The sequence below is a fragment of the Phallusia mammillata genome, chromosome 1 (genome assembly GCF_965637545.1).
Source record: "Phallusia mammillata chromosome 1, kaPhaMamm4.hap1.1, whole genome shotgun sequence".
NCBI classification, from domain to species: domain Eukaryota; kingdom Metazoa; phylum Chordata; class Ascidiacea; order Phlebobranchia; family Ascidiidae; genus Phallusia; species Phallusia mammillata.
Genome location: NC_137252.1, coordinates 9,771,967 through 9,795,277, shown reverse-complemented (window position 1 = coordinate 9,795,277; position 23,311 = coordinate 9,771,967). Strand labels below are relative to the sequence as shown.

At 37.0% G+C, this 23,311-nt stretch overlaps 1 protein-coding gene across 2 annotated transcripts in view; it reads left to right on the top strand.

Moving 5' to 3' along the window:
- The first annotated feature begins 1,146 nt into the window (after nucleotides 1-1,146).
- The window catches only part of LOC145219907 (poly [ADP-ribose] polymerase tankyrase-like), a 30,408-nt gene continuing 8,243 nt past the window's right edge, over nucleotides 1,147-23,311 (top strand). Inside the window, exons 1-39 of one of the 2 annotated variants that reach the window (XM_080087217.1) lie at nucleotides 1,147-1,593; nucleotides 1,859-2,102; nucleotides 2,162-2,282; nucleotides 3,072-3,259; nucleotides 3,534-3,727; nucleotides 3,796-3,940; nucleotides 4,785-4,858; nucleotides 5,363-5,515; nucleotides 5,801-5,875; nucleotides 6,133-6,299; nucleotides 7,485-7,593; nucleotides 8,252-8,427; nucleotides 8,756-8,834; nucleotides 8,893-9,030; nucleotides 9,510-9,734; nucleotides 10,411-10,616; nucleotides 10,973-11,168; nucleotides 11,503-11,634; nucleotides 11,736-11,838; nucleotides 12,087-12,217; nucleotides 12,560-12,784; nucleotides 13,414-13,581; nucleotides 14,145-14,294; nucleotides 14,361-14,447; nucleotides 14,713-14,772; nucleotides 15,108-15,272; nucleotides 15,859-16,073; nucleotides 16,609-16,736; nucleotides 17,099-17,315; nucleotides 18,637-18,879; nucleotides 19,169-19,334; nucleotides 19,721-19,810; nucleotides 20,041-20,193; nucleotides 20,529-20,646; nucleotides 20,720-20,840; nucleotides 21,204-21,390; nucleotides 21,789-21,881; nucleotides 22,415-22,557; nucleotides 23,081-23,219. In XM_080087217.1, the coding sequence (XP_079943343.1) occupies nucleotides 1,195-1,593; nucleotides 1,859-2,102; nucleotides 2,162-2,282; nucleotides 3,072-3,259; nucleotides 3,534-3,727; nucleotides 3,796-3,940; nucleotides 4,785-4,858; nucleotides 5,363-5,515; nucleotides 5,801-5,875; nucleotides 6,133-6,299; nucleotides 7,485-7,593; nucleotides 8,252-8,427; nucleotides 8,756-8,834; nucleotides 8,893-9,030; nucleotides 9,510-9,734; nucleotides 10,411-10,616; nucleotides 10,973-11,168; nucleotides 11,503-11,634; nucleotides 11,736-11,838; nucleotides 12,087-12,217; nucleotides 12,560-12,784; nucleotides 13,414-13,581; nucleotides 14,145-14,294; nucleotides 14,361-14,447; nucleotides 14,713-14,772; nucleotides 15,108-15,272; nucleotides 15,859-16,073; nucleotides 16,609-16,736; nucleotides 17,099-17,315; nucleotides 18,637-18,879; nucleotides 19,169-19,334; nucleotides 19,721-19,810; nucleotides 20,041-20,193; nucleotides 20,529-20,646; nucleotides 20,720-20,840; nucleotides 21,204-21,390; nucleotides 21,789-21,881; nucleotides 22,415-22,557; nucleotides 23,081-23,219 (6,123 nt within the window). In that variant the 5' untranslated portion in view covers nucleotides 1,147-1,194. Of the gene's footprint in view, nucleotides 1,594-1,846; nucleotides 2,103-2,161; nucleotides 2,283-3,071; nucleotides 3,260-3,533; nucleotides 3,728-3,795; nucleotides 3,941-4,784; nucleotides 4,859-5,362; nucleotides 5,516-5,800; nucleotides 5,876-6,132; nucleotides 6,300-7,484; nucleotides 7,594-8,251; nucleotides 8,428-8,755; nucleotides 8,835-8,892; nucleotides 9,031-9,509; nucleotides 9,735-10,410; nucleotides 10,617-10,972; nucleotides 11,169-11,502; nucleotides 11,635-11,735; nucleotides 11,839-12,086; nucleotides 12,218-12,559; nucleotides 12,785-13,413; nucleotides 13,582-14,144; nucleotides 14,295-14,360; nucleotides 14,448-14,712; nucleotides 14,773-15,107; nucleotides 15,273-15,858; nucleotides 16,074-16,608; nucleotides 16,737-17,098; nucleotides 17,316-18,636; nucleotides 18,880-19,168; nucleotides 19,335-19,720; nucleotides 19,811-20,040; nucleotides 20,194-20,528; nucleotides 20,647-20,719; nucleotides 20,841-21,203; nucleotides 21,391-21,788; nucleotides 21,882-22,414; nucleotides 22,558-23,080; nucleotides 23,220-23,311 lie in introns of both variants that reach the window. The other variant, XM_080087211.1, reaches the window with a different exon arrangement.

Genomic DNA, 23,311 nt, shown 5'->3' with positions numbered 1-23,311 from the left:
CGTATTTTACATTAAATGCGTTGTGATAGTAGGTCTTTGGAAAATAAGGTTAGTGCATTGTAAATAAACACTACTGGAGTAGGTTGGTGGTCTGAAGGGCTATCAAAAGTAACCATAGTTTTAAGTGTGGAGAGGGAGAGCACGCAAAAACCTTTTTTTAACTTAATTACTTCACATGTGACTAAAATGCCAAAAAGTACATAATATGACTTGAAAGTCCATCGTGTGATGTGTGATCTACTTCGTTCAATGAATGATAATGGAGATAAAATATTTGCAACGATTAGACAATGTACAAATACAGACCCGAGTGTTTTGACATAAAAAAAAGTAATTAACAAAGCATCAAAATGAATATTATCAAAAAAAATCTCAAAACGAAAGCAGAAGAAACCGGCATCCAATGAGAGATACAAATTTTTCCACGGGAGGATAAATCATTTTATAATTCATTAAGTTACTCCCCACATAATCCGAAATTTAACTTTTAGTTTTAATGAAAAACTAGGAGCTTTTAACAGTAGGTCAGTTACATTGTACTAAGTATCTCTTACATTAGATTACATTAATAGAACTGACCTAAAATCTTCGTTTTTTATCCACCAATCCATTCGTAAAAATCCGAAACGCGCGTAATTACTATCATCAACATGGACGACTCGTGGAGAGGGTTAACTAACTTTCTTACTTTGCTTTTTCTAAGTTAATTGGCAATAGATTGCTCATTTTGATTGTTGTGCATAATTGTGCATTAAAACTTTTTTGTGAACTATGGTCGCGTTGGTTAATTATTTCTAATTTTTCTAAAATCCTTGTTTGCAAATAGCAACCGAGAGTCGCACACGAAAAATTTGTTTATTATTATTGTCCGTAACGTATATGGTATAGAAATGGTTAGCAGAACTTTGACTGTTGCGAGAACAATTATTTTACTGATGTATACTATCCCATATCCCAATAAAAATATATTTTGCTTTAGTAAATGTATTTTTTGCAAGATTTAGTTTGCTGCAAACTGGTGTACAGATAAAGTAGTTAAAGTCATTCATGTTTTTGTAGTATTTAAGTTATTTGCATTTGAATTTTTTTCAGTGTGTAAAATGTTAAAAACTACTTTATAATTGCATAATTTTTGTCTACTCTGACCTAAAATACATTTTCTTAGGATTTTAGGTACGGATTTTCATTATTACTATGAGTGAAGCAAACGGGCAACAGGAGCCTGTTGCTGAAACTAAAGAATCTGAAAAGGTTGTCACAGAAGAGCCGGCACAGATTCCCACCAAGGTCTCTGATGAAACTGAGACTAAAGAACCAGATGCCATCACACAACGAGAAGAAAATGTTATTCCTGAAAAGCCAGATGAAGTGCAAACAGTAGAGCCTAATGTGGAGGATTCAGCAAACTTGGAATTAAAAGAAAGTAATCTTTCGACATCTGATGAGAAAGAATCTGAGAATACTGAAAATACCAACGGCAAAGAAGATACAAATGAAAATGATGAAAAGAAAGATGAGAAACCAAAAAACACAGATGAAACCCCAATGGAGTGTGAAACCACAGAACCTGCTGAAACAGTAAAAGATGACCAGGTGTGTTTAATTTTAATCACTGACCAAATTGCCACATTTTTAGGTGTATGTTGTTGAAAAAACTATTTTCGAATATATATAGTTTTGATGCCATATATTTTAAATAAACTTTTGTTTTTGTTCAACCGGTTCTCCAATTTTTTGTGTACTGCTATATACTTATGTATTCATTCCCTTCTAGTATCACACTAAATTTATCCTAGAGGTGATTTACTATGTTGACTACAAAACACAACAAGATTTTAATTTGAAGAGGGCTCAACAGGAAGAGAAACTTACAACTGCTGAAGAAACTCAAAATGAAAGTGAAAAGGAAAAAGAAAATGTCACAGAAAAAGAAAACGAGGATGACGCTGAAAAGAAAAAAGACGATGTCCCAGAACAGGATGATGACAAAATGCAAACAGATGAAAAACCAGAACAGAAAAGTGACGTTGAAATGGAGAAAAGCCAGGAAGAAAAGTCTGGAGACACTGAAAGAGATGAAGATATCACTGAAGAACCTAAAGGTCTGATATATATTAAAAAAATGACATTGCAATACATTTTTGTAAAAATATTTTTGCAGAAAAACGTGGGAGAGGTCGCCCACCTCTTGAAAAACGAGCAGGAGTAACCCCACCAATTGAAACTCGTCAGAAATCAAAACGACCCCGCCGCCACATTTCTGCTGTTGCACCACAATATGAGTAAGATTGCTTCTGTTTAAGTTAAAATGAATGTCTCCTTGGTGCTATTGCGACAGAAATTTTGCAAAACCAAATTGCCACCACATTAACAACAATTTTCAGCGTTCTTTAAGACCAGCCTTGCATAATGCGTGCTCATGGTAAAAGTGTTTTCTAAAATAATTATTTTAACTATATATAGTTGAACAAATTCTGTCAACTGATATATACTCAAAAAGGCCAGCTTTTTCCATGCAATTAACCAAATCAGTATGAAATGAACATTCTACAGTAGGGATGTGCCAAAACGGCAAATGTTCTGTTTGGTCGAGCACCGAGCATCTCACTTTAATGCTCGGGGCTCGGCCGAGCACGCTCGGTGCATTATGACGTCACAAAAAATCCCCTTTCTACATTTTAGCTCTACAAGGCCTCTTACTTCACCGGGGCGGTGTTTTATTAAGCTGTACATGGCCATAAAGTATGCATTTTCCACCATTTAGTGCATTTGAAAAATCATATGTTTTTGTTCATAGACACCCTTCAGAACACTAGTTACATATGTTAACATGGCATGAATATGCAAATTTAACGCTCGGGTCAGTTCGTGCAACTACTCGGCCAAGTACCGAGCATCAAAAACAGCGATACTTGGTACTGAGTACTCGGGTTCTGACTCGGCTCTCCCCATCCCTATTCTACAGTTCTTGAGGTCCACAATTCCTATGCAAATAAATGGCTTTGATGCTTTTTGTTGCCTTTGAGCTGCAAGGGGAATTTGTGCTAATGCTTCTCATTTGCTATTCAAAGCTTTGAAGTTGTAGCAAGCCCAGTAAGTTCACCAGGCACAGGCAGACCTGGACGACCAAGAAAAAATCTTTCTCCATCTCCCGCTGTCATCAAACAGAAGAAACCTGAACCACCAGCACCAGAGTCAGGTGTCCTAGGCACTCCCTACTATGTCAAGGGAGAAGTGCTGGCGGTTCGCAATGAAGATGGTAAATTTTACTTTCTTTGTAAAAGTTTTTATCAGCTGCATTGCAGTTGGCATTTTAATATTTGAAGAGACTAAGCATTAAGTGTTCAACTGGCAGGGGTCAATAATTTCAAAACTTAGCAAAATGAAAGTTTATAGTATGTTGTTTTGAACATGTTTAGACAAGATAATATGTAACAAAATGACTAACTGGGCAAAACATTTGTTTTTGAACATGTGTAATTATACTTTCAACGTTTTCTCAGCCTGTACAACTTTTCATTTATTTTTTTCAGGTGGATTTTATTTGTGTATTTGCCCCAACAACATATTTACAATCAGCAAACCCTTCAAAGTGCAGTGGCTCGACAAATGTGGGGACAAAAACATTTTCAAGCGCTCCTACTTTGATTACCTGCACTTTAAAAGTGTCCTGTATTCTGGAGTTGTTCTAAACAAAATTGAAAAAGATCAGCTGGAACTACTGCCTGTGAGGATGAATTTTTAAGTGCATGTATGCATTGGTATATTTTGGACTTGAATGTCATTTTTAAATAGAGTCAAGAAAAGAAAATTCTTCACCGACTTGAGAAGTCACTGCGAGGAGAGGAAGATATTTCATCAGACTCTGAAGATGAAAGTTCAAGTGATGGAAAGAAAATGACCAACCTTAAACGAGCTGCCAAACAGAAGGAAGCTGCAGGTAGGACTTTGATGTGCCGGGATAGTTATATTTCTTTTTTACCACAATTATTGGAAGCAGAATCAAAACATTTCTCAGGAAAACAATACTGGCCCATATGGTTGATTGAAGCATCATGCTGTTTTATTTTTATGTTTGGCAATAGTTCATGTTACCGTTTGCAAACAGTTACAAAGAAACACCAACAGTGTTAGCCTTATTGTGTCTTTAAACCTGATTTATGTTATTCATGAAATAATTTTGATATTTTACATACAATTTAATGCCTTGAATTGAAACTGCAACTATTGATGTAAAGTCACTTTAACATAAGTATGAACAAAGTTAATAGCCCAATTTCAATTCGGTAACATTTAAATAAAATATATTTTATTGAAATATAACAATAAATCACAAGCATTGCAATTAGGGATGTGCCAAAACTGCAAATGTTCTGTTTGGCCGAGCATGCTCGGTGCATTATGGCTTCACAAAAAATACCCTCTCTATGTTTTAGCTCTACAAGGCCTCTCATGTTACCGGCGGTGTTTTATTAAGCTGTACATGCCCATGAAGTATGTGTTTTTCCACCATCTAGTGCATTTGAAAAATCATTTGTTTTTGTTCATAGACACCCTTTAGAACACTAGTTACATATGTTAGCAGGGCTTGAATATGCAAATTTGACACTCGGGTAAGTTTGTGCAACTGCTCGGCCAAGCACCGAGCATTAAAACACCAATGCTCGGTACCGAGTACTCGGGTTCTGGCTCGGCTCGGCCCATCCCTAATTGCAATTATAACAACAAGAGATGCTATTAATATGAGCCCTAATTTATCATTTGCATTATATTTAAATTTGTAGATTCAGTTGACAGCAGTGAAGAGGTGCCTCTTTCCTCTATATCAAGCAAAGGTTCAGCTACAAAGGGACATAAGGTAAACATGTCTACAAAATAATGCAGGTTACATCATCATTTCCACAGTGTGTGAAATATAGTGTAACTTATTTATTTAATTTTTCTGGGGAATTTTTTACTGGTAACAGTTAGTTCTGGGATAACATGCCCAATTGTGCTTTTTAGATATTTTGCACCCAGAAATGTTTATTTAACTTTAAAAATTTGCAATTTTGCATTTGCTACTGTAGTGTAGCCCCCATAGTAAAATTTAAAAAATATACTCTAACCCAATAGTTCTCAAACTGTGTGTCGGGACGCCCTGGTGCGTCGGTTCAATTTTCCAAGGGCGTCGCAGAATAGTTCCGTTTTGTGGTTTTTTGTTGTTGTATCAATAAACACAACTTTAATAATAAGTTTCCTCATTAACTTTTGTTTGCTGGTGCATCGCAAGTTCAGAAAACTTTTCCAGAGGCGTCGCAACAAAAAAAAGTTTGAGAACCACTGCTTTAGCCTATGATAAACTTTAGTCTGTGTGTTTCAGAGAAAATCATCCAAAGATGCTGACATCAGTCGTAAACTTGGTAAAATCCAGATACCTGGTATGCATACAACTGGAATCAAGAGAAAATCTCAGAAATATGAACTCGGCATATCAAGCCCAGCAGCTCGACTTACATCACCTAAAACTACTCCAGTAAGCAAACTCAAATAACAATTGTTACAGTTTGCTTATATACATTGCAGAAATGTACTAAACTTTACTGCTTATATGTATTAGGGTTAAATACATTGTTGTTTGGTCAAAAGGCCTTTTTACATTTGCTTTTGCAAAGTTTTTTATGATTTTATTTTCAAGTTTAGATGCAGCAATGTAATGAGGGTAACGACTATTTTTGTTTCAAATTCTATAAACAACCAAACCTGTAATGACTTGAAAACTCTTTTAGTATGCAACTTTCATTTCTTTGTTTGTTTTCAGGTTAAAGGTGGAGCATCAGGATCTACAACAGGAAGACCTAGGGGTCGACCACCTAAGAACCAAAATATAAACAAGGTATGAAATAGTAGTTGCGATTGGCTTGAAAACAACATTTTTAGGACAAATTACCAAGTATATGATATTGTCCCATACAATCATACATCACTATCTTTTTGCATAAGCAATAAACCTTTTTTGATTTTACTTATAATTTTTTTTGGGGGGCCTGCCAATTATATCACTCAGGAAATGATTTTTTTGTTAGTTATTCACAAAAATCTCTGCTTATGCCCTTGTTATTCATAACATATTTGTCATTTTGCATTCTGAAGGAGTCTGGTGCACAAATTATGAGTTCTGATTCCGATGGAGCTGTCCGTTACATGATCAACCCAGAAGTGGCACAACAAATGCAACCCAAACCACATCGAAGCAATGAAAACTTAATACCAAATCAAGCTATCGATGTGGCTGCAAAGGACCCAGCATTTGATCTTAGGTGAACATTGATTTGCATCTACAAATAACATACATACAGTTTCTGTTAATTGCACAACCAATTTTGCAAGTCAATTAACTTTCTTGTGTGATAAACTGTCATCTAGCGGCGAATTTCTTGACACATGATTGGCTATGGTTGATTTCTATACAATTAAACTTATAATGCAATTAATCTGATTTGTCTGTACAAGAGCATATATATATACATGCTGGAAATAGCCCCAAATATGCTTGTGTTGTCAATTTCGTTTACACTGTGAACTAGAGCAGGGGTGTCAAACTCGTGGGATTAGAGGGCCACATTGCAGTTTGAAAATTATGCTGAGGGCCGCATGTGATTTTTAATTAAGTTGTATACACTTAAACAACCTTTTCGCTACGACGGCCGCATTGCAGATCCTTATTTTACCAACAAGCGTCAATTACTTGCTGTTTTTTTTTTTTAAATTACAGATGTAAAGAAATAGGTTTACATCATATATATATTCCATCTATTGACGCCCCGAAAGCCAAGATTAATTTCAAACTTGATTGCAGAGATTGAGCTGCACAGTACAATCAGTTTTAACTGTTTATTACGTCATAATCTATATTGTGACGCTTTTGGTATCTGTTTTTAGCATTGTTTGCACACAATAGGTCTACAGAAAGTCTGACGCATATGGATGCTAGGCTAGTAATACTCTTTTCAGTCACACAAAACATCATGGCCGCCAGTACATTATTTTAATGAACATATATTTACGGCCGCACAAACTCGTTTCTGCGGCAGCATGTGGCCGTACGGTTTGAGGAACGGTTTAATTACTATCGTTTCTATTCATAACATATGAATTATTATTTATAAATTAAATTTCTGTAAATGTCTGTTTAAATAATAACTTTAACTTTGAAAAGTAAGAAAAACTCATTATAATTAGATAAAAATCTGACAAAATACTACAATTGTTGAATGTTCGTGGGCCGCATTGGAGGGCTTCGTGGGCCGCGTGCGGCCCGCGGGCCCCGAGTTTGACACCCCTGAACTAGAGTACTTGAAGCATTGAAAAGGTTGCTTATTGATCGATAATAATCAACAACTGTTTCTTCTTAAAGTAACAAATGGGAGATTGCTTTAAAATTCTTTAGGTTGCAAGACTGCTCTAAACCACTATGATTCATACTATATGCATCATTTTTGCAGACAATCTGAGTCTCACCTGCCAAAGGACAAACTGGCAATTCGTGCAGCGATTCTTCAAGATGTTGGTGAACTGGAATCAATTTTTGCCAGTTGCACAGACATGAACAAGGTAATTTTCATCTGATTTTTAGTCACATTCTGACAACTTAATCTAGTAGTAGGGATGCGCCGAGCCGAGCCAGAACCCGAGTACTCGGTACCGAGCATCGCTATTTTTGATGCTCGGTGCTCGGCCGAGCAGTTGCACAAACTGACCCGAGCATTAAATTTGCATATTCATGCCCTGCTAAGATATGTACTTAGTGTTCGAAAGGGTGTCTATGAACAAAAACAAATGATTTTTCAAATGTATTAGATTGTGGAAAAACGTGTACTTCTGAGGCCTGTACAGCTTAATACACCGCTGGTGACGTAAGAGGCCTTGTATAGCTAAAATGTAGAAAGGGGATTTTTTGTGACGTCATAATGCACCGAGCGTGCTCGACCAAACAGAACATTTGCAATTTTGGCACATCCCTATCTAGTAGCTCAGTTTTTCTACCAGGCTTTGTGCAAAATGAAATTGTAAATTTGTGTTTCTTGTTAATGCACAGGGACAAAGTAATGTGTACGTATAGTTTTCATACAATTAGAAAATAGCATAGGGTTATTGCCATCTTTTTTGAAATCATTCTTGTTTCTGTACAACACTTGATTTTCTGCACCAAATTTATTGTTAAACAGATGCAGCAGAATATATGTTGACAATTTTTACTGTATGTTTTTAGCTTTTGGGCAAGACTCGATCAGTGGATGTCCCTTTGACTGCATTTCATTATGCATTACGGGCTGGCAATGCTGGAGTGCTTCGATCTCTTGTTGGCGAGCTTTCAAAATTACCTGACTTGAATCCTAACCTTGGTACTGACCCACCTGCTATGCTAAGAGATGCATCTGATGCACAGTAAGTTCTTGTTTCATATTTTCATGTGTGCAGAGTGGGTCTTTTTTTTACACAGCCGAATTTTAAACAGCCGAATTAGGTTATAATCCTGTTTTATTTAAACATAGCCCCATACCCAATGTAAATAGCCTGTCTCAACTTACATCGTACTGTGCATGTATCTACCAAAACTTAGCAGTACATTAGTTTCAATACAGTACAGAAACAAAGAAATCGAGCTCCAACGAATGTGTACTATAATTTGTTTACTACTCGAACTATTGTTTGAAGGATAATAGTTAATATTTCTGCCCAACCTACATGCTTAACCCCAAAACTGCTTTTGTAGAAATGGGTTTAAAGGTGAGGAGCTTTCACCATTGGACATCAGCAAGGGAATGAAAGAAGGCAATCACGCTTTCCTAAAGGTGAATGCTTCTTGGATATAAAATTTATTGACCATAATGTGTTTTTTTTTCGTATTAGGACACCAAAGTCGTGTTTGAATCTGAGCAAGCATTAGCATCCGACATAGCACACTTTGCTTGTTCATCCGGTGTCAGCCCCAATATGCTGCAATTGCTCATGGATGCCTTTCCAAAATTCAAGGAAGTGGATATGAAGGTATAAGTTATCTGTTATATTATTCAGTTTGAAGTTTTACTTTTTAGTCTCATTTTCTTGATGCAAATATGCTTGAAAAATCTGTTACTTTTCTAAAACAAAAACAATACAAAAATTTAATCAAAAATCAACTCCCTCAGAACAAACACTTAAAACAGGCCGAAATTGCGTCACTTTTGTACACTTTTTTGGGGAACTCCTATTGCTGCACCAAAGCAATGGTATTGTGACATTACCGATAGATACCTAACAACAAACTGCTTTTTTATTTGCAATGCTGTCTAACCAATACCTGGGTACTGAACTTTATTTTCCCAAACCTTTCACAAACATTACATGACTGCTCAACATTCAGTGACTGCTCAATCAAATACAAAACTACTGCCTTGCTTCTAACTAGAAAAATACATTTTATTGCAAAAAATGTTAATGTAGCAAATTACAAGGCTGATCAAAAAAATTTCATTACTTATTTGCAGGAAATGTTGTTTGACCATATGTACCGCGCACTTGAGATGGGTCATGTTGAAACTGCCCAGTTTCTGATTCGGGCTTCTCGTCAAGAATCGATTACATCCACTTCACCAGCTTTCGGTGCGGCATCTGGTTCCCCTTCAACTGGAACTACAGGTGGATCACATGGAATGACTGAACTACATGAACTTGTCCTCTGCTCTGATGAGCCTGTTCCAGCTGCCTTTACAGTAAGCACAATTTTTTTCACAAAAGTTATTTTGTCAATTGTAATTTTAGCATTAGGAAAGGGAAATGTTGATAGTTACCAGTGTTAAATTTTTTTGTCTCCATGTTCGATTGTTAAAAAGTTGTTCAGATGAAAGTTTATTTCTACAAAAGTCCAAAAACTAGAAAGAGTACTTGTTGGTAGAGTTACCTAAAAGGTTATAGACACACCCTATTTTTGGTAAAAAAAGAATATTTGACTGAGGCAGTTGTTAGTTTAATGGCCCCTAAACTGTAGTCCATGGCCTGACAGTTGGCCATTTGGGCATTTGAAGTGGACAACAGACTACCGATTTATAATATTTTATGTTATCCTAGTTGTAAAAAATAGTTTGTAGCTGTACAGTACATATCTACTACAAGTAGCAAGCCACAAACCAATTTTCACAAAGTTGTTGAGCCATAAACCAGAATATTAGGAAACCCCTGGCGCACTAAAACAATACAGACTTAGTTTTGTGTAGCTAATCAGGTTCAGGTAAGATTTAATACTTAACAACACATATTTCAGTACAGTTTATTGATTTGTACAGCAAAAGCTTTGTGATTCAGTCAAAAAAAGCTCCAAAGAAGAGGTAACTATTTATTCTTACAGCTAAATTCTTTGTTCTTAAATGTTATGTCTTGATTTTCTTCAAGGTAAAAGATGCCAAGAAGAAGAGTGGTGATAGTCATAGGCTTCAGCCTGTGCATTGTGCTGCCTGCAATCCCAACGCCACATGCTTGAAACAACTTATATCAGCTGCCAAGGAATGCCTGAACACAATGGACGGTCGTAACAGACGACCTATTCATTACGCTGCAGCTTGTAGCACCACTGAACCGTTAGAGTTCCTCAAAAACAAGTAAGATTGTGATTTATAAAGTATAATTTATCAATTGAACATAGATAATGGAGATTAAAACATTATTTGATTAGGTAATGATTTTTTGAATATTATTTTTTGAATTTACAACTTGTCTTGTAAAGCAAACAACTAATGTTCAAACCCTTAAGCACTTGTGTATATGTTATTACCTATCAGGCTAATATCTAAACTCAACAGTCTGATTGAAAAAGCAGGTTTTCAGAACACTATATTGTGTTGGTAACTCCAACATTTGAGAATTCCCTACTGAAACACACCCAGAAATATGTGTTGGTTTACTTGATACACCTTTATTCAACCTGACATACAATATGTTCTTCTTCGATTTACAGAGTGAGCATTGAAGAGCAAGATGTGAATGGTATGACACCACTTATGATTGCAGCAGAGGCTGGCAGAGATAGAAATGTTGATGTGTTACTTCGAACTGCTGCAAGTAGCAAAGTGCTGCATGTGGTCAATGTTGTGGAAAGACCCGATCGCAGCAATAAGTCAGCTGTGCATTATGCTGCTCTAAATGGACATGCAGTAAGTAAAGTGTCATTTATGTGTAGCAAAGTAGGAATTGCCTGAAATAGCAAATATTCTGTTTTGCCAAATACCCGTTCCATGCATACTGAAACAATGACAATATTTTATTAAACTCATGCAAAAATCCCTGTGATGGCACTCAACCACTGCTTACTTGTTGTATTGAAAAATGCAACAATTTCCCCACAAGCATAACTAATAGCAGCGTTTGATTCAAATATTATAATCACCCAGTTGTATACTTTACTAGTGTCAATGTTACTTACAACATTTGAATATTACTAATACTTTTTGTATTTTTTTTTAAACCCAACCATTTTATCTTTTGCAGAAAGTGATTGAGATTTTGGCTCGTTACAAAGCAGATCTCAACAAGTGCTTAAGTATTTCAAAAGCCAGGGCAACACCATTGATGCTGGCTGCTGCTAATGGACATACTCAAACCTGTATATCACTGGTTGAGGTAAGACTATAGATTTACCACCTGGCATTTAGTTTCAACGGATACTTTAATTAATTTGAGCGACACCAGACAATATATTTGATTTACTTTACTTTTCACAGTGCGGAGCAAGTATAGAAATTACTGACAAGTTACAACGCACAGCCTTGATACATGCTGCCATGAACGGACACTACCCAGTTATTACATATCTGCTAAGAAAAGGTTTGTATCTTCTAAAATTGGATAAGTAAAAATTTTATACTGTACAATCATTTTAGGCTGCACTCAACACAGTTGGTATAATGTGATGCTGTAGCAGTTAAACCAATGCTTTTTAGCTTGAGATTTATCTGTAAAGTTGGCACACCTTATTTCTTGTTGCTTACATGTTAAATAAACTTATTTCTATTTATATTGGCATTATCTAAAGTTAACCTGTGAAAAAATAAGTAAAAAAAATTCTCTTTTAGGAGCTGACCCTAATGTAGCAGATTCATCTAACAACACTGCCATACATTATGCTGCTGCATATGGCTGGTATCATTGTGTAAATGTTTTGCTTCAAGCAACTGCTAACCCAGATGTGTACAATGACAGAAAGGTGAGGAGCTATACTAATACATAAACATAACCATAGCATTAGCCAAATACACTGTTTGTTTGTTTTTGTCAAAAGTTAAATTTACAATGTTTCAATCTCATTATTAGCCTTGCATTAAAATGGTACACGATTTTGGTGTGCACTAAATTTAACAAACCCGAAAAATAATCTAGCATGCAATTTCAGTTTTTAATGCAACATACAATTTTTATTGTCCAGACTACAATGACTGTAGATGATTTCTTCAAAAAAATATTAGTGTTAAAGGGTGCCTGCAGGCTTCATCTTGAGTATATTCCTATATACAGCTCTTAAGCTACAATGTACAATCACCCATTGCAGATGTCGCCTATTGGAGTTGCTCTGCTGAAAGATCACAGAGAAACAGCTCACTTACTTTCTGAGCACCATGCTGATGCCAACTTCCGTGACGACCGCGGGCGCACTCTAGTGGCACGTCTACTCGCAGAAGAACCGCTCACATGGAAACTGGTCGATCACGTGACTTACCTTCTTGAGGCTTACAAACCAGAAGTGAATGCGCAAGATGTCCTCGGGATGGCGCCAGTGAGTAATCCTGTTTTGTTATGATTTCTGCAGTTGAGGGGTGGTTTTCCACCAAAACTACAGTCAGTTTTGTTCCTGGTTACCCTCTAACACTAGTTTCGGACGCTAGCAGGGTGTGAATGTGCAAATTTAATGCTTTTGTGCAACTGCATCAAAAATGGCAATGCTCGGTGCGGAGGACTCGGGTTCTGGCTCGGCTCATCCCATCCCTAGTTTCTAGCTCTATATAGACCCAGCATTTTTCTTGCTACATGACATAGGTTACAGATCTCTTCTGCGCATGAATGTTTTTAAACATTCAACTGGAATGATTTCAGTTCCTACTCTTTAAGAGCTTTTGATATTTTGTTGATACTTTATTACTTGTATAGAACCCATAAAATCCCTTAAAATCAATTTCCTGCTTTTCGTTTTTATATTTGATCTCAAAACTCCACCCAACTGGCCTTGATTTATCCAGAATGACTGAATAAACTTCATCCATTAAACGTCCAGCCTATAAAGATCGGAATTGACCAGGCCGACTCCGTGTGGAATTGCATTTTTTTTGGCAATAAAGTTAACTTATTAAAGGGTTTGTTGGCCTTGAGACAGATAAATCTAATTAATAAATGTGTTTTGTAATCCAGATTCACAACCTGGCGTCGAACTCTGTCCGCATGGGTAAAGGCAAAACAGTTAACGCTGACAGTCAGAAAGTGAGCATGTTTCTCGCCGAAATGTTGTTAGATCGAGGTGCAGAGTTAAATATGGCCGACTACCGTGGTCGACTACCACTCTACTTTGCTGTGGAAGATGTAAGTAATGTACTGCTGGTTATTTTTCGCATTTTGTCCCTTGAGCTGAAAATAAATGGAAAACAAATTGAATACAATTTTTCAAAAACTTGTAAAGATACCTGATATAAAAAGAAATGGTCAAAAATTAACGCTGAAATCAGTTTGATCATTTTGTTAAATAGTCCTTTCGTAATTCTATGAATTTATTTGTATGCGAAAAAATAATTGATTGAATGGGTCAAATCCGTAGTATGGTAGTAAAACCTCGCTGTTAGTGCCGCCTCGCTATAACAAACTATTTTTGTGACATTATGTGTATTTTAATATTGTACATACAGCGCTAGTCGCCTGTGCATAATTTCCCAACAATTTTTTTTACAAAAAATCCGCCAAAATCAAGTCGTCAAACACTACTAAGTTCTGTCTTATGTTGCACCGCCCAAGTATACCTAAAACATATTTTTAGAAAATAGTACAAACTTCGGCAACTTAAATTATAGAATAGCTGGATTGTCTATCGTTGTTTTCTTCTTAAGCCTTTCTTAATGCTCGTTCTCCAACTAAATGTTTGTGTTTATTAGATGAACGTGGCTCTAATTGAGTTGTTCGTTCGTCGTGGTACACACTGTCCTCGCAGCACCAACTCAACAGCCGACAACGTTCTACACATGCTATCCAGAAACTGGGAACAAGGAAATATGGCAGACATTGTATTTGGGCTCGTCAATATGGTAAAGCAGACATTTCTATGGTGTTATTTGCTACGAATATAGTGGTGAATTAATGTGTTTTTTTAGACTTCACAGACTGTACAAGAGCTGGCAGTGAAACGAAACAAGTATGGGTTTACTCCATTGCAACTTCTCACCAAGGCTATTGCTGATGTAGGTTTCAAAGCCAAGATTTTTTTATCTTCATTTAATTATTTGAGCGACATCAAACCATATGTTTATGGGTTCAAATCCCACCATTAAAGACCCTTATAGAACATGTTAGTTCATTGCATAGAACCAGGTATTTAACCATAGCTGCAAAATCTAATGCGAAAATCACAATTCTATACACGAGTCCCTTTTTACGTGTTAAAATAATTGCATGCAAGTGACATAACTTTGATCAACGATCAACGGGTTTTGCTTAACTCTCCAGCATCCAAAACCAGCGTCATCGGAGTCACTTGAATCCACTGAAGCAGAATACAAGAAACTGGTAAGTGACATTTTTTACTCCCCATTATTATGTACCAGCCCGACGCACGACTTCTTATACGAATGTCATCAAAAAGTTGGGTACTCTTGAATCCGTAACAAACAACAAAAAGGCAGTGATCGCGAATATTTTGCTTTTTACTGTTATGGTGGAGTTGTAGTTAAAGAAAAAACTTACACTACAAATTTAGACTGTATTTTTTTGCTTACAACTCACAAGTGGTCAATAAAACAAACTCTTGCTCATATGTAAGTTTTGGTGGACGGTTGACGCCATTTTACTTCGAACATCGTACTTTTCTCTTCCGGCATAAAAACTGTTAACTATTTTTGTAGCACAAGAAATTAGAGGATCTTGCCTGCCCTCTACTGGAGGCACTTGTGTTAGCTGCGAAGTCTGACGTAAGCGCTGCTGTAGGAAAAACTCGCAGAAACTACAGGAATCCGAATGATGATGGAAAAACTGCTGCTCACTACTTAAGCAAGGCTGTATCTGACAAGGTGGTTAAAGTTGTTTTCTTGTACATAATTTTACTTACCGATAGCAACTTTGCTTTCCTGTACCACAAGATAGTGCACCTTCGTTGTTTGCAGTTTTAAGAGACTGACAATGCCTTTATAGGCGAAATATATCTCTCTAATGTTGCAACTTGATGTTGGCTGATTTTAAGTCAGAAACATTTGCTTCTGTATTATTTCCTACTCAAAAAGTTTGACTCGGTGATCATGGACATTAACATGTCTACTATTAGAGGGACAGATCCTGTACAAACATTATTATTTGCTTAACACTATAATATATCTATATCCATATTATCAAATTGTCTTTCATATGCCCACGTGATCATATTTGCATAAATTATAGATTGGGAAAACATCAATGGGCTGATAGCACACATTTTTTTCACAGTACGCCATGCTTTTTAATTTAAAGCAATGATTTTTTTTATTTAAGTCAAATTTTACCATTTTTGATTGCCTTTACTTACATATGTGCCACCATTTTGGCCCTGCCATAGCTTTGTGAAACCCTTATATAATTCCCCCATTTATGTAGCTCTTATCAACCGAATTTTCACCTTTCTAGGAGTGCAAGGTTCTGGCGTGTTTGTTACGTCACAAACCCAAATTGGACATTCTCGATCAGCAAGGGGCTTCCCCTCTGATCACGGCTCTGATCAACCGCAACTGTCGTGCTGTGCAAATGTTGTTGGACGTCGCCGCTCTGCCAAACTTCTGCTCCAACAACAAGAAAAATAAATACCCGGCCGCACCACTTATACTAGCTGTTGCAAGACATGGGTAAGTAAAATAGTTTTTTTTTTGCAATTTACGACTTCCAAGAAGTTCATATGTGAACAACAACTTCGGTCTAATTTAGGAATACAATCTTACTTGGCTAGTTTGGCAGTTTGCAAATGTAAAATGTCGTAATGCGTTTCGACTTTGGGTAGAAGTTGGTAAAAAAAATGCGTTTTGACTTTTGCTCTTTTATTAATAAATTGAGAAGCAAACAATGTAAAATAGTGGTTATCAACCTGAGGTACGCAACTGGCTTTGTGCTGTACTTAATTCAAGTCAAATTTAAAAATTGCAACGGGACTGAATCAATTGATTGTCTCTAGTTTGGAGCGAAACTTGTGCCTTGGACGTTCTTTAGGCATGCTGTTTTCAAAAATATGCTAATCTAGCCAAGAAGGATAGGCCCATTTTTAGGTCTAACCATTCAAACAGAGTTTCGGTGGTACGCACCAATTTGTAGAATGTAAAATGAAGAAATAACGTGAATAGAAATGCTTTTATTGTTTTTTGTTTAAACTGTGCAATTGTTTTGTAGACCTGGAGACAAGAGCTTGCTTCCAGCCATCAGAGCTCTTCTGCGGACAATTTCTGACATAAAACTGGTTCCTCCCGATCCTAGAAACGGACGAACAGCTCTGATGTATGCTGTTGAAAAGGAGGAAGGTATGTTGATTTTCATTATCAAAGATTGTTGTATTCTCTGTTTAACAACCAATAACCCCTGCTACTTTTCGAGTTTACTATTTACAAGCTTTGTAGTTTTTATTATAGGAATGTATATGTCCGTTCTTGACAACTACAAAAAATGTAAATGTCCATGCGGTAATTTGTAAATCATATTGACTACACTGGATTAAAATTCGCGACAAATAAGACAAAAATGCCACTCAGTGTAAAGTACTGCATATAATTTCAATTTTGTTGTCACGTTGCTTTAGCAGCAAGGTTGTTTGGGTTAATATAAAAAATATTTTTCTGTATACTCAAACACAACAAAAAGGCGAACAAATATACCCTGTTTATAGAACTGGACTTGGTTAACGCTTTATTGGAGAAACAAGCTTCGTTGAGTGAAACGGATTCGGACGGTCACGCTCCTCTACATCTGGCTGTGAATGCTAGTGGTCCATCATCAGCTTTATTTGATATTCCTGATTTGTTGATTGAGAAGGGAGCAAGCTTAACAGTGGCGGATAAATTCGGCAGGATTCCCTTGCATTATGCTTACACCAAAATTACCAAGTAAGTAAAATTGATTGCTAAGTTCTGCCCATGCCTAAACAGCGTGGACTTTTTACATGGTTGAGTTTGATGGTTTTGTAAAATTGTGTTCGCTGCCAAAGCTTTACATTTTAAAACTAACCAATGAGTGCTTGGCCATTGTGAACTAGTTTTCTCTGTTCTTTATGCCCAGATGTGGTATGGAACACAATTGGCCGAGACATGGCTTTTTTGCCTGTTAATCCTAACAAACTGGAGTGCCTTTAGATGCCTACTTTAGCCAATACAGCCTAAATCTTGTCATTAGGACCTTGTCCTTTCCAGTAGTATAGAACAGAATTGGCAAGGCATGGCTTTTCTGCCTCTTACTCCCAACAAACTGGAGTGCCGTTAGATGGTTAAACTGGCCAATGCGGCCAATGTCTTGTTACCAGCTGCACTGGTCAGATCTAAATGTCGAAACAGCGTATACTGTCTTCTGCTTACTAATTGAAGCAATATTAGGGATGCGCCGAGCCGAGCCAGAACCCGAGTACTCGGTACCGAGCATCGCTGTTTTTAATGCTCGGTGCTCGGCCGAGCAGTTGCACAAACTGACCCGAGCATTAAATTTGCATATTCATGCCCTGCTAAGATACGTAATTAGTGTTCGAAAGGGTGTCTATGAACAAAAACAAATGATTTTTCAAATGTATTAGATGGTGGAAAAACGTGTACTTCCGAGGCCTGTACAGCTTAATACACCGCTGGTGACGTAAGAGACCTAGTAGAGCTAAAACGTAGAAAGGGGATTTTTTGTGACGTCATAATGCACCGAGCGTGCTCGGCCGAGCACCGAGCATTAAAGTGAGATGCTCGGTGCTCGACCAAACAGAACATTTGCAGTTTTGGCACATCCCTAAGCAATATTGTAATAAAAAGGTGCTATTAGTTACATTTGCTCTGCTTAAATTCGCCGTGTTGCACACTGCATTGGACTTCGTTTTGTATTTGGAAAAATCGCCCTGTTAGGAAATTTACTTGTGAGGTGGGCAAGCCACAATATAAAAAAGGTTCTGTCGTTTAACCCAGTCTGTATTCTGTCTTACAAAACTCCTATAACAACAGTTGTACTGTATTAATATCATCTATATACAGTAAACCTGGGTTAAACCGGATTACGTTAAGGGTCTTTGCCTGATCGACATCGTCCCGATTAACCGACGTTTACTGTACGTGGTGTTTGTAATTTTTTTTTACTCTGACCATTTACAGTTTATTCCAGGCAAAAACCCTAACATTAAACTCCAGAAACTTTAAAATCTAACGAGCAAGATAAACGTTGAACAACTATTTTTCTCAGGGAAAGTGGAAATGCTGACTTGGGTTGTGACCCGATCGAACTGACCACTCTTCTCACGTCCGGCATGTCTGGTGAAGAGGTGGACACTGCAGACGCCACAGGACGAACTCCACTTCATGAGGCAGCACGTCGTGGTGCTATGATATGCTGCATGCATTTGGTCGAACGTGGCGCCAACATCAACCGACAAGACTCTGATTGTAATACACCACTTAGTCTTGCAGTCAAAGCTGGACATAACAGGTAAGATATTTTGTTATTTTTTGTCCTTATAACGTAAAAGTCCTTTATTCTTAGACTGATTCCTGTTAATTTGGAGAGAAAAGCTAAAAATTGCACAGTTATATATGTTAAAGCATTGAGTTAAACTTGATTGTTTGTTCCTTCTGCGATTTAAATAGTTGAAAATTAAGACATGTGGTTCATATTTTTCAATTGTTTGTTAGTTCTAGCTTAGTTACCCGCTTTTGATTTGAATTTGGATTGATTTTGCAGAAATTGTCTTTTCAACAACTCCCTTTTGTCGTTTCAGTTGTGCAGTGATGTTGATTCAGAAGGGAGCAAACGTCAACACAAACGTCATCACCATCCCACAGAAATCTTCGACCGAAGCAAGCAGCGAAGTTAGCGCCCCCAAGTGGCGTCTGAAGTCAGCAATCATTCCTCCGCGTAAACCAACTTGTGAACCTGTGTTTAAGGTCAGTTGGCCAGGTTAAGTTCAGCTGAAATGTGAACTTTCTCTAGCTGTTGAATCCCACTTTTTAAAAACTTTTACCGTTATACGCACGTAATGTACTTTCTGCTTGGTGCGGTTTCATGTTTTTTGTTTTGCAAGATTTATCCGTTTCATTTATCATACAAACATGTCGAAATGGTAGAAAACAGAATCTTGTCTTTATCTAGCGCAGTATTGTCCAGACTATTCATTAAATCTCATAATGTAGCCGTTCACTGAAAAGATGTTTTTTATAGTCACTATAATAAACCAAAAATCTGTGTTTTTTATCACTTTGTCATATTTCTTTTTTTCACTTATTTGTAATTGTGCAAAAGACTTAACTTCAAAAATCTTGTTTTCTTCCAGGTTGTGGTTGAGAAGGGATGGCAGGGTGTGACGTATGTGATGCTCGACAGATTAGAAGCTTGTGGAGTTTATTATGCTGCTGCTGTTGAGGTGAGATTTTTGTTACACATTGCAAAACACATAACCACAAACTCACCGCTGTTTGTGTTGATTGGTTAATGTCTACCATCAGTTAGGTAAAAGTACAAAAGGACTTGAGTAAAACGAGGAGAAAAGATTGGATATTTTTTCTGTTTGTCATATCTTACACTCCCACATTGCAGGAAGTTGCCCTTTTAGGTAACATACTATCTACGATTTACATTTATTTGTTCAAACAGTCAGCAATGCGAGCGCGAAAGTACCAAGTGGTGCTTTCCCTGTTGCGCAAACAGCGTGATTCAGGAAAGCTCGGTGAAAAGAACGATCTCAAGCAGAATCTTCTTCACGTTCTGGCCATCAACAAGCCAACTAACACTGATGTACAAATCAAGGTAAAAATCCCAAGGACTTTTGTCACATAGAGATGCTTAAAAAATCATCTAAATTTTGTGTTACCCGACTTGTAGGCCTGTCATACTGTATTATGTGAATTTCGTTTAGTGTGCAAAAAATAAAATGTACACAATGATGTGAAAATGCAGTTAATTTGCGACCTGAAATTTAAACATTTTGAAGTTGTCACAGCATGTAATAAGTAGCTTTGATTATCTCATGATTATCTCACGTTTTTTTTTTCAGTAATAGACCTTGAGCATGATTAGGTCATCGTAAATGGCAATGTCTTTACCCAGTATACAAATCTCTTACAGTTAAAATTATTTTAAAGGTTGCAAAAGTTTTGATTGAGCGAGGCGTACCCAGTTACACCACTGATGATCATGGATGTACTCCTCTGCATTACGCTGCTTTCACCAAAAATCTCACGCTCATTAAGTTTTTCATAGGTGAGTGTTATAATCACTGTGACGCCACAATCCGTCAAGCGGTCTTTTAATACATTTTTCACTTTATTATTAGAACGCAATCCTTCATCTTTCCGTGGCATGATTGCGCTGACTGATCAAGCTGGACGAAATGCCTTTGCTGCTCTGTTGTGGAACTCCGTCATCAATGATGATGTCACAGTCAGCATTCTCAAGTAAGCTACAGTTTTCTTTAAGTCTCAAGAAGTCCAATGTTCAGAATCCTGTTTTTAAATCAAGCGGAAAAGCATTGGCCATTTATTTTTTATTACATTTATGAGATGGTGGAAATTAGTTTTTGAAACAATTCCGTTCTGAAAATACTGTTGGATAGGTATGTGGACACATTTATTCATTACAATTTTGTAAACCTAAGTCCTGCTGAAAATTTCTCACAGTTCAACAAAATGTATTTTTTGTCATTATGTGGTGTTCATTACCACCGAATCAAAAATACCGATACATTTTATAAACACCCTGTCTAACTTTTTTAAACACACTGTTAACACTCATTGTAATATTTCTTTCACCCATTACAGATTATTCTTGGAACACGACCGAGGTAGCGGAGCAATCAACAGAACTTGCAACTTTCCTGTGTCGGGAGTTGAAGCTGTCTGTCAAGATGTTGACCCAGCTGTCGCTGTGCGCGACTACTTTAACGGAGACGTTGAGAGCAAAATCATCAACCCCTTAATCCGGACCATCCAGCTCCGAGCCCACAGGGTAAATTTGTTCACCATGTTTTTGTTGTGCTTACGTTTTCTGTTGGTTGTGTTTGAAAACAAAAATTCCAGCATATTGAGAGGCAGTCGAATTTGTTTTTGTTTGAATAAAATGTTTATGGTTGACTGTCCCAAACTCGTCTCAACATAATACAGTAAACCACGGTTAAATCAGATTAGGTTAATCCGGATCTTAGCCTAAATCGGTCAAATTTCGTGCTCCAAATAATGTGTAGTGTGGTGAGGGTTAAACTAATCTTACGCCACGTGTTTGTGACTTAAGCTTTTGCTGTATCGTAGTGCGTTATTAAGTTATAAGGGAGCAGTCGTTTTTGCTTTGCTGCGAAAAGCATTGGTTTGTTTTTTTGTGCTTTTCTAACTTCGATTTGCATTACAAAGGCGATGGACCTGTTGCTGGATTACAACATTGACATTAATCTGCAAGTGGAAGGCTTGAAGAACCAGACACCACTGATGTTGGCTGTTCAACTGGTATGTACATTTTTAACGTAGCAAATATCTAAGATTTTAAACTTTACTAAAATGAAACTCGTGCCATAACCGCAGGCCCCTTTGCTGTGAATTGCTTAACCCTAAGGCCGTTGAATGTTAATTATTTCAAGAATATTAAAAAACTTTCTAGGCCGTTGCCAAAAAATAACTTACTTTCCGGACATCATGCAACAATACAAGTAAATTAAGTGCATAAAAGTAGGCACTTACACATTTACTCGTTATGGATCAGAGTTAACTTTTTAAAACATCGAACTCCTATCTTTTCTCAAAATTTAATGACGAATATAACAACCCAAATAAAGGTAAAATGCGAAATGTTTTATGATTCAAAGTAAGTAAGTTTATTTCGCACAAAATATTCCAACAACAAAAGCAACAAAACGTTTCGACATATGCTCATGCCTTTATGTATCGAAATATTTGTAACTTTTGTTGATTTTAAAGTGCAAACTTTTTGCGTCTTTCTCGAGCTGGTTTTTGGATAATTCATTTTGTATATATTTACCCAGAACGATGAATATGTGGTGAATAAACTTCTGACCCACAAGACACCTGTTCTGCTTTCATCTCTGGACTCTGATGACCGAACTGTTCTTCATCATGCGGCCAAACCGCTTCCCTATGGATATTGGGAAAACATGGGAATTTTAAGGTGAGGGTGACAGATTAAAAAAACATGCTATATTGTTCTGATGTAAAAAAAGTGATTGGCACATATTGTCATGGTACCTTCGACCTATTGTTTCGAGTTGTAGTTTTTTATGCGATAAGGATGGTCTCACCCAAAAAATATGTATGCTAGATAGTTGATACCAAACATCGCCAATATTATGTTGGCGGTCTATTGAAATCTGTAAAATATTGCATTACGCTAAGCAAAGGTATAAACAACGTTCATCATTCAACAAAAATCAGTCCTTTCTTTACTCCAATATCGTCATAAAAACGAATCTTTTGCAAAGTACAAAAAGTCTTAAGTCAAGTTGTAAATCGGGCCGGGATCGGCATTTTTGCCGCATTTTTACCAACGTTTGGGCCTAATTCGGGCTTAATTTTTTAAAGTCTGGTTTGGGCCCCAAATCCAGGGCCACTGAAAGCTCTGATTGGAAGACTATGGAAATTCGATCAATCTCTTTGTTTGCCGTTCTGATAAAAAAGTATGCCTATACATGTAGGTCTCTGTTGGACCAAGGAGTTCCAGTGCAGCAAGTGGATAAAATGAACTGCACAGCTTTGTCGTATGCATTGGAGGGTGGATCAGGTCGAATGTCAGACGAACTACAGTCTGTCAGCGGGATTCCTCCCGAAAAATGGGTGGGTGATTTTGTTTACAAAATCTAATAGCATGTCCGCTGGACATCCACTATATTTGGTGATAAAATCAAAATGGTTGTATACAGTTCATT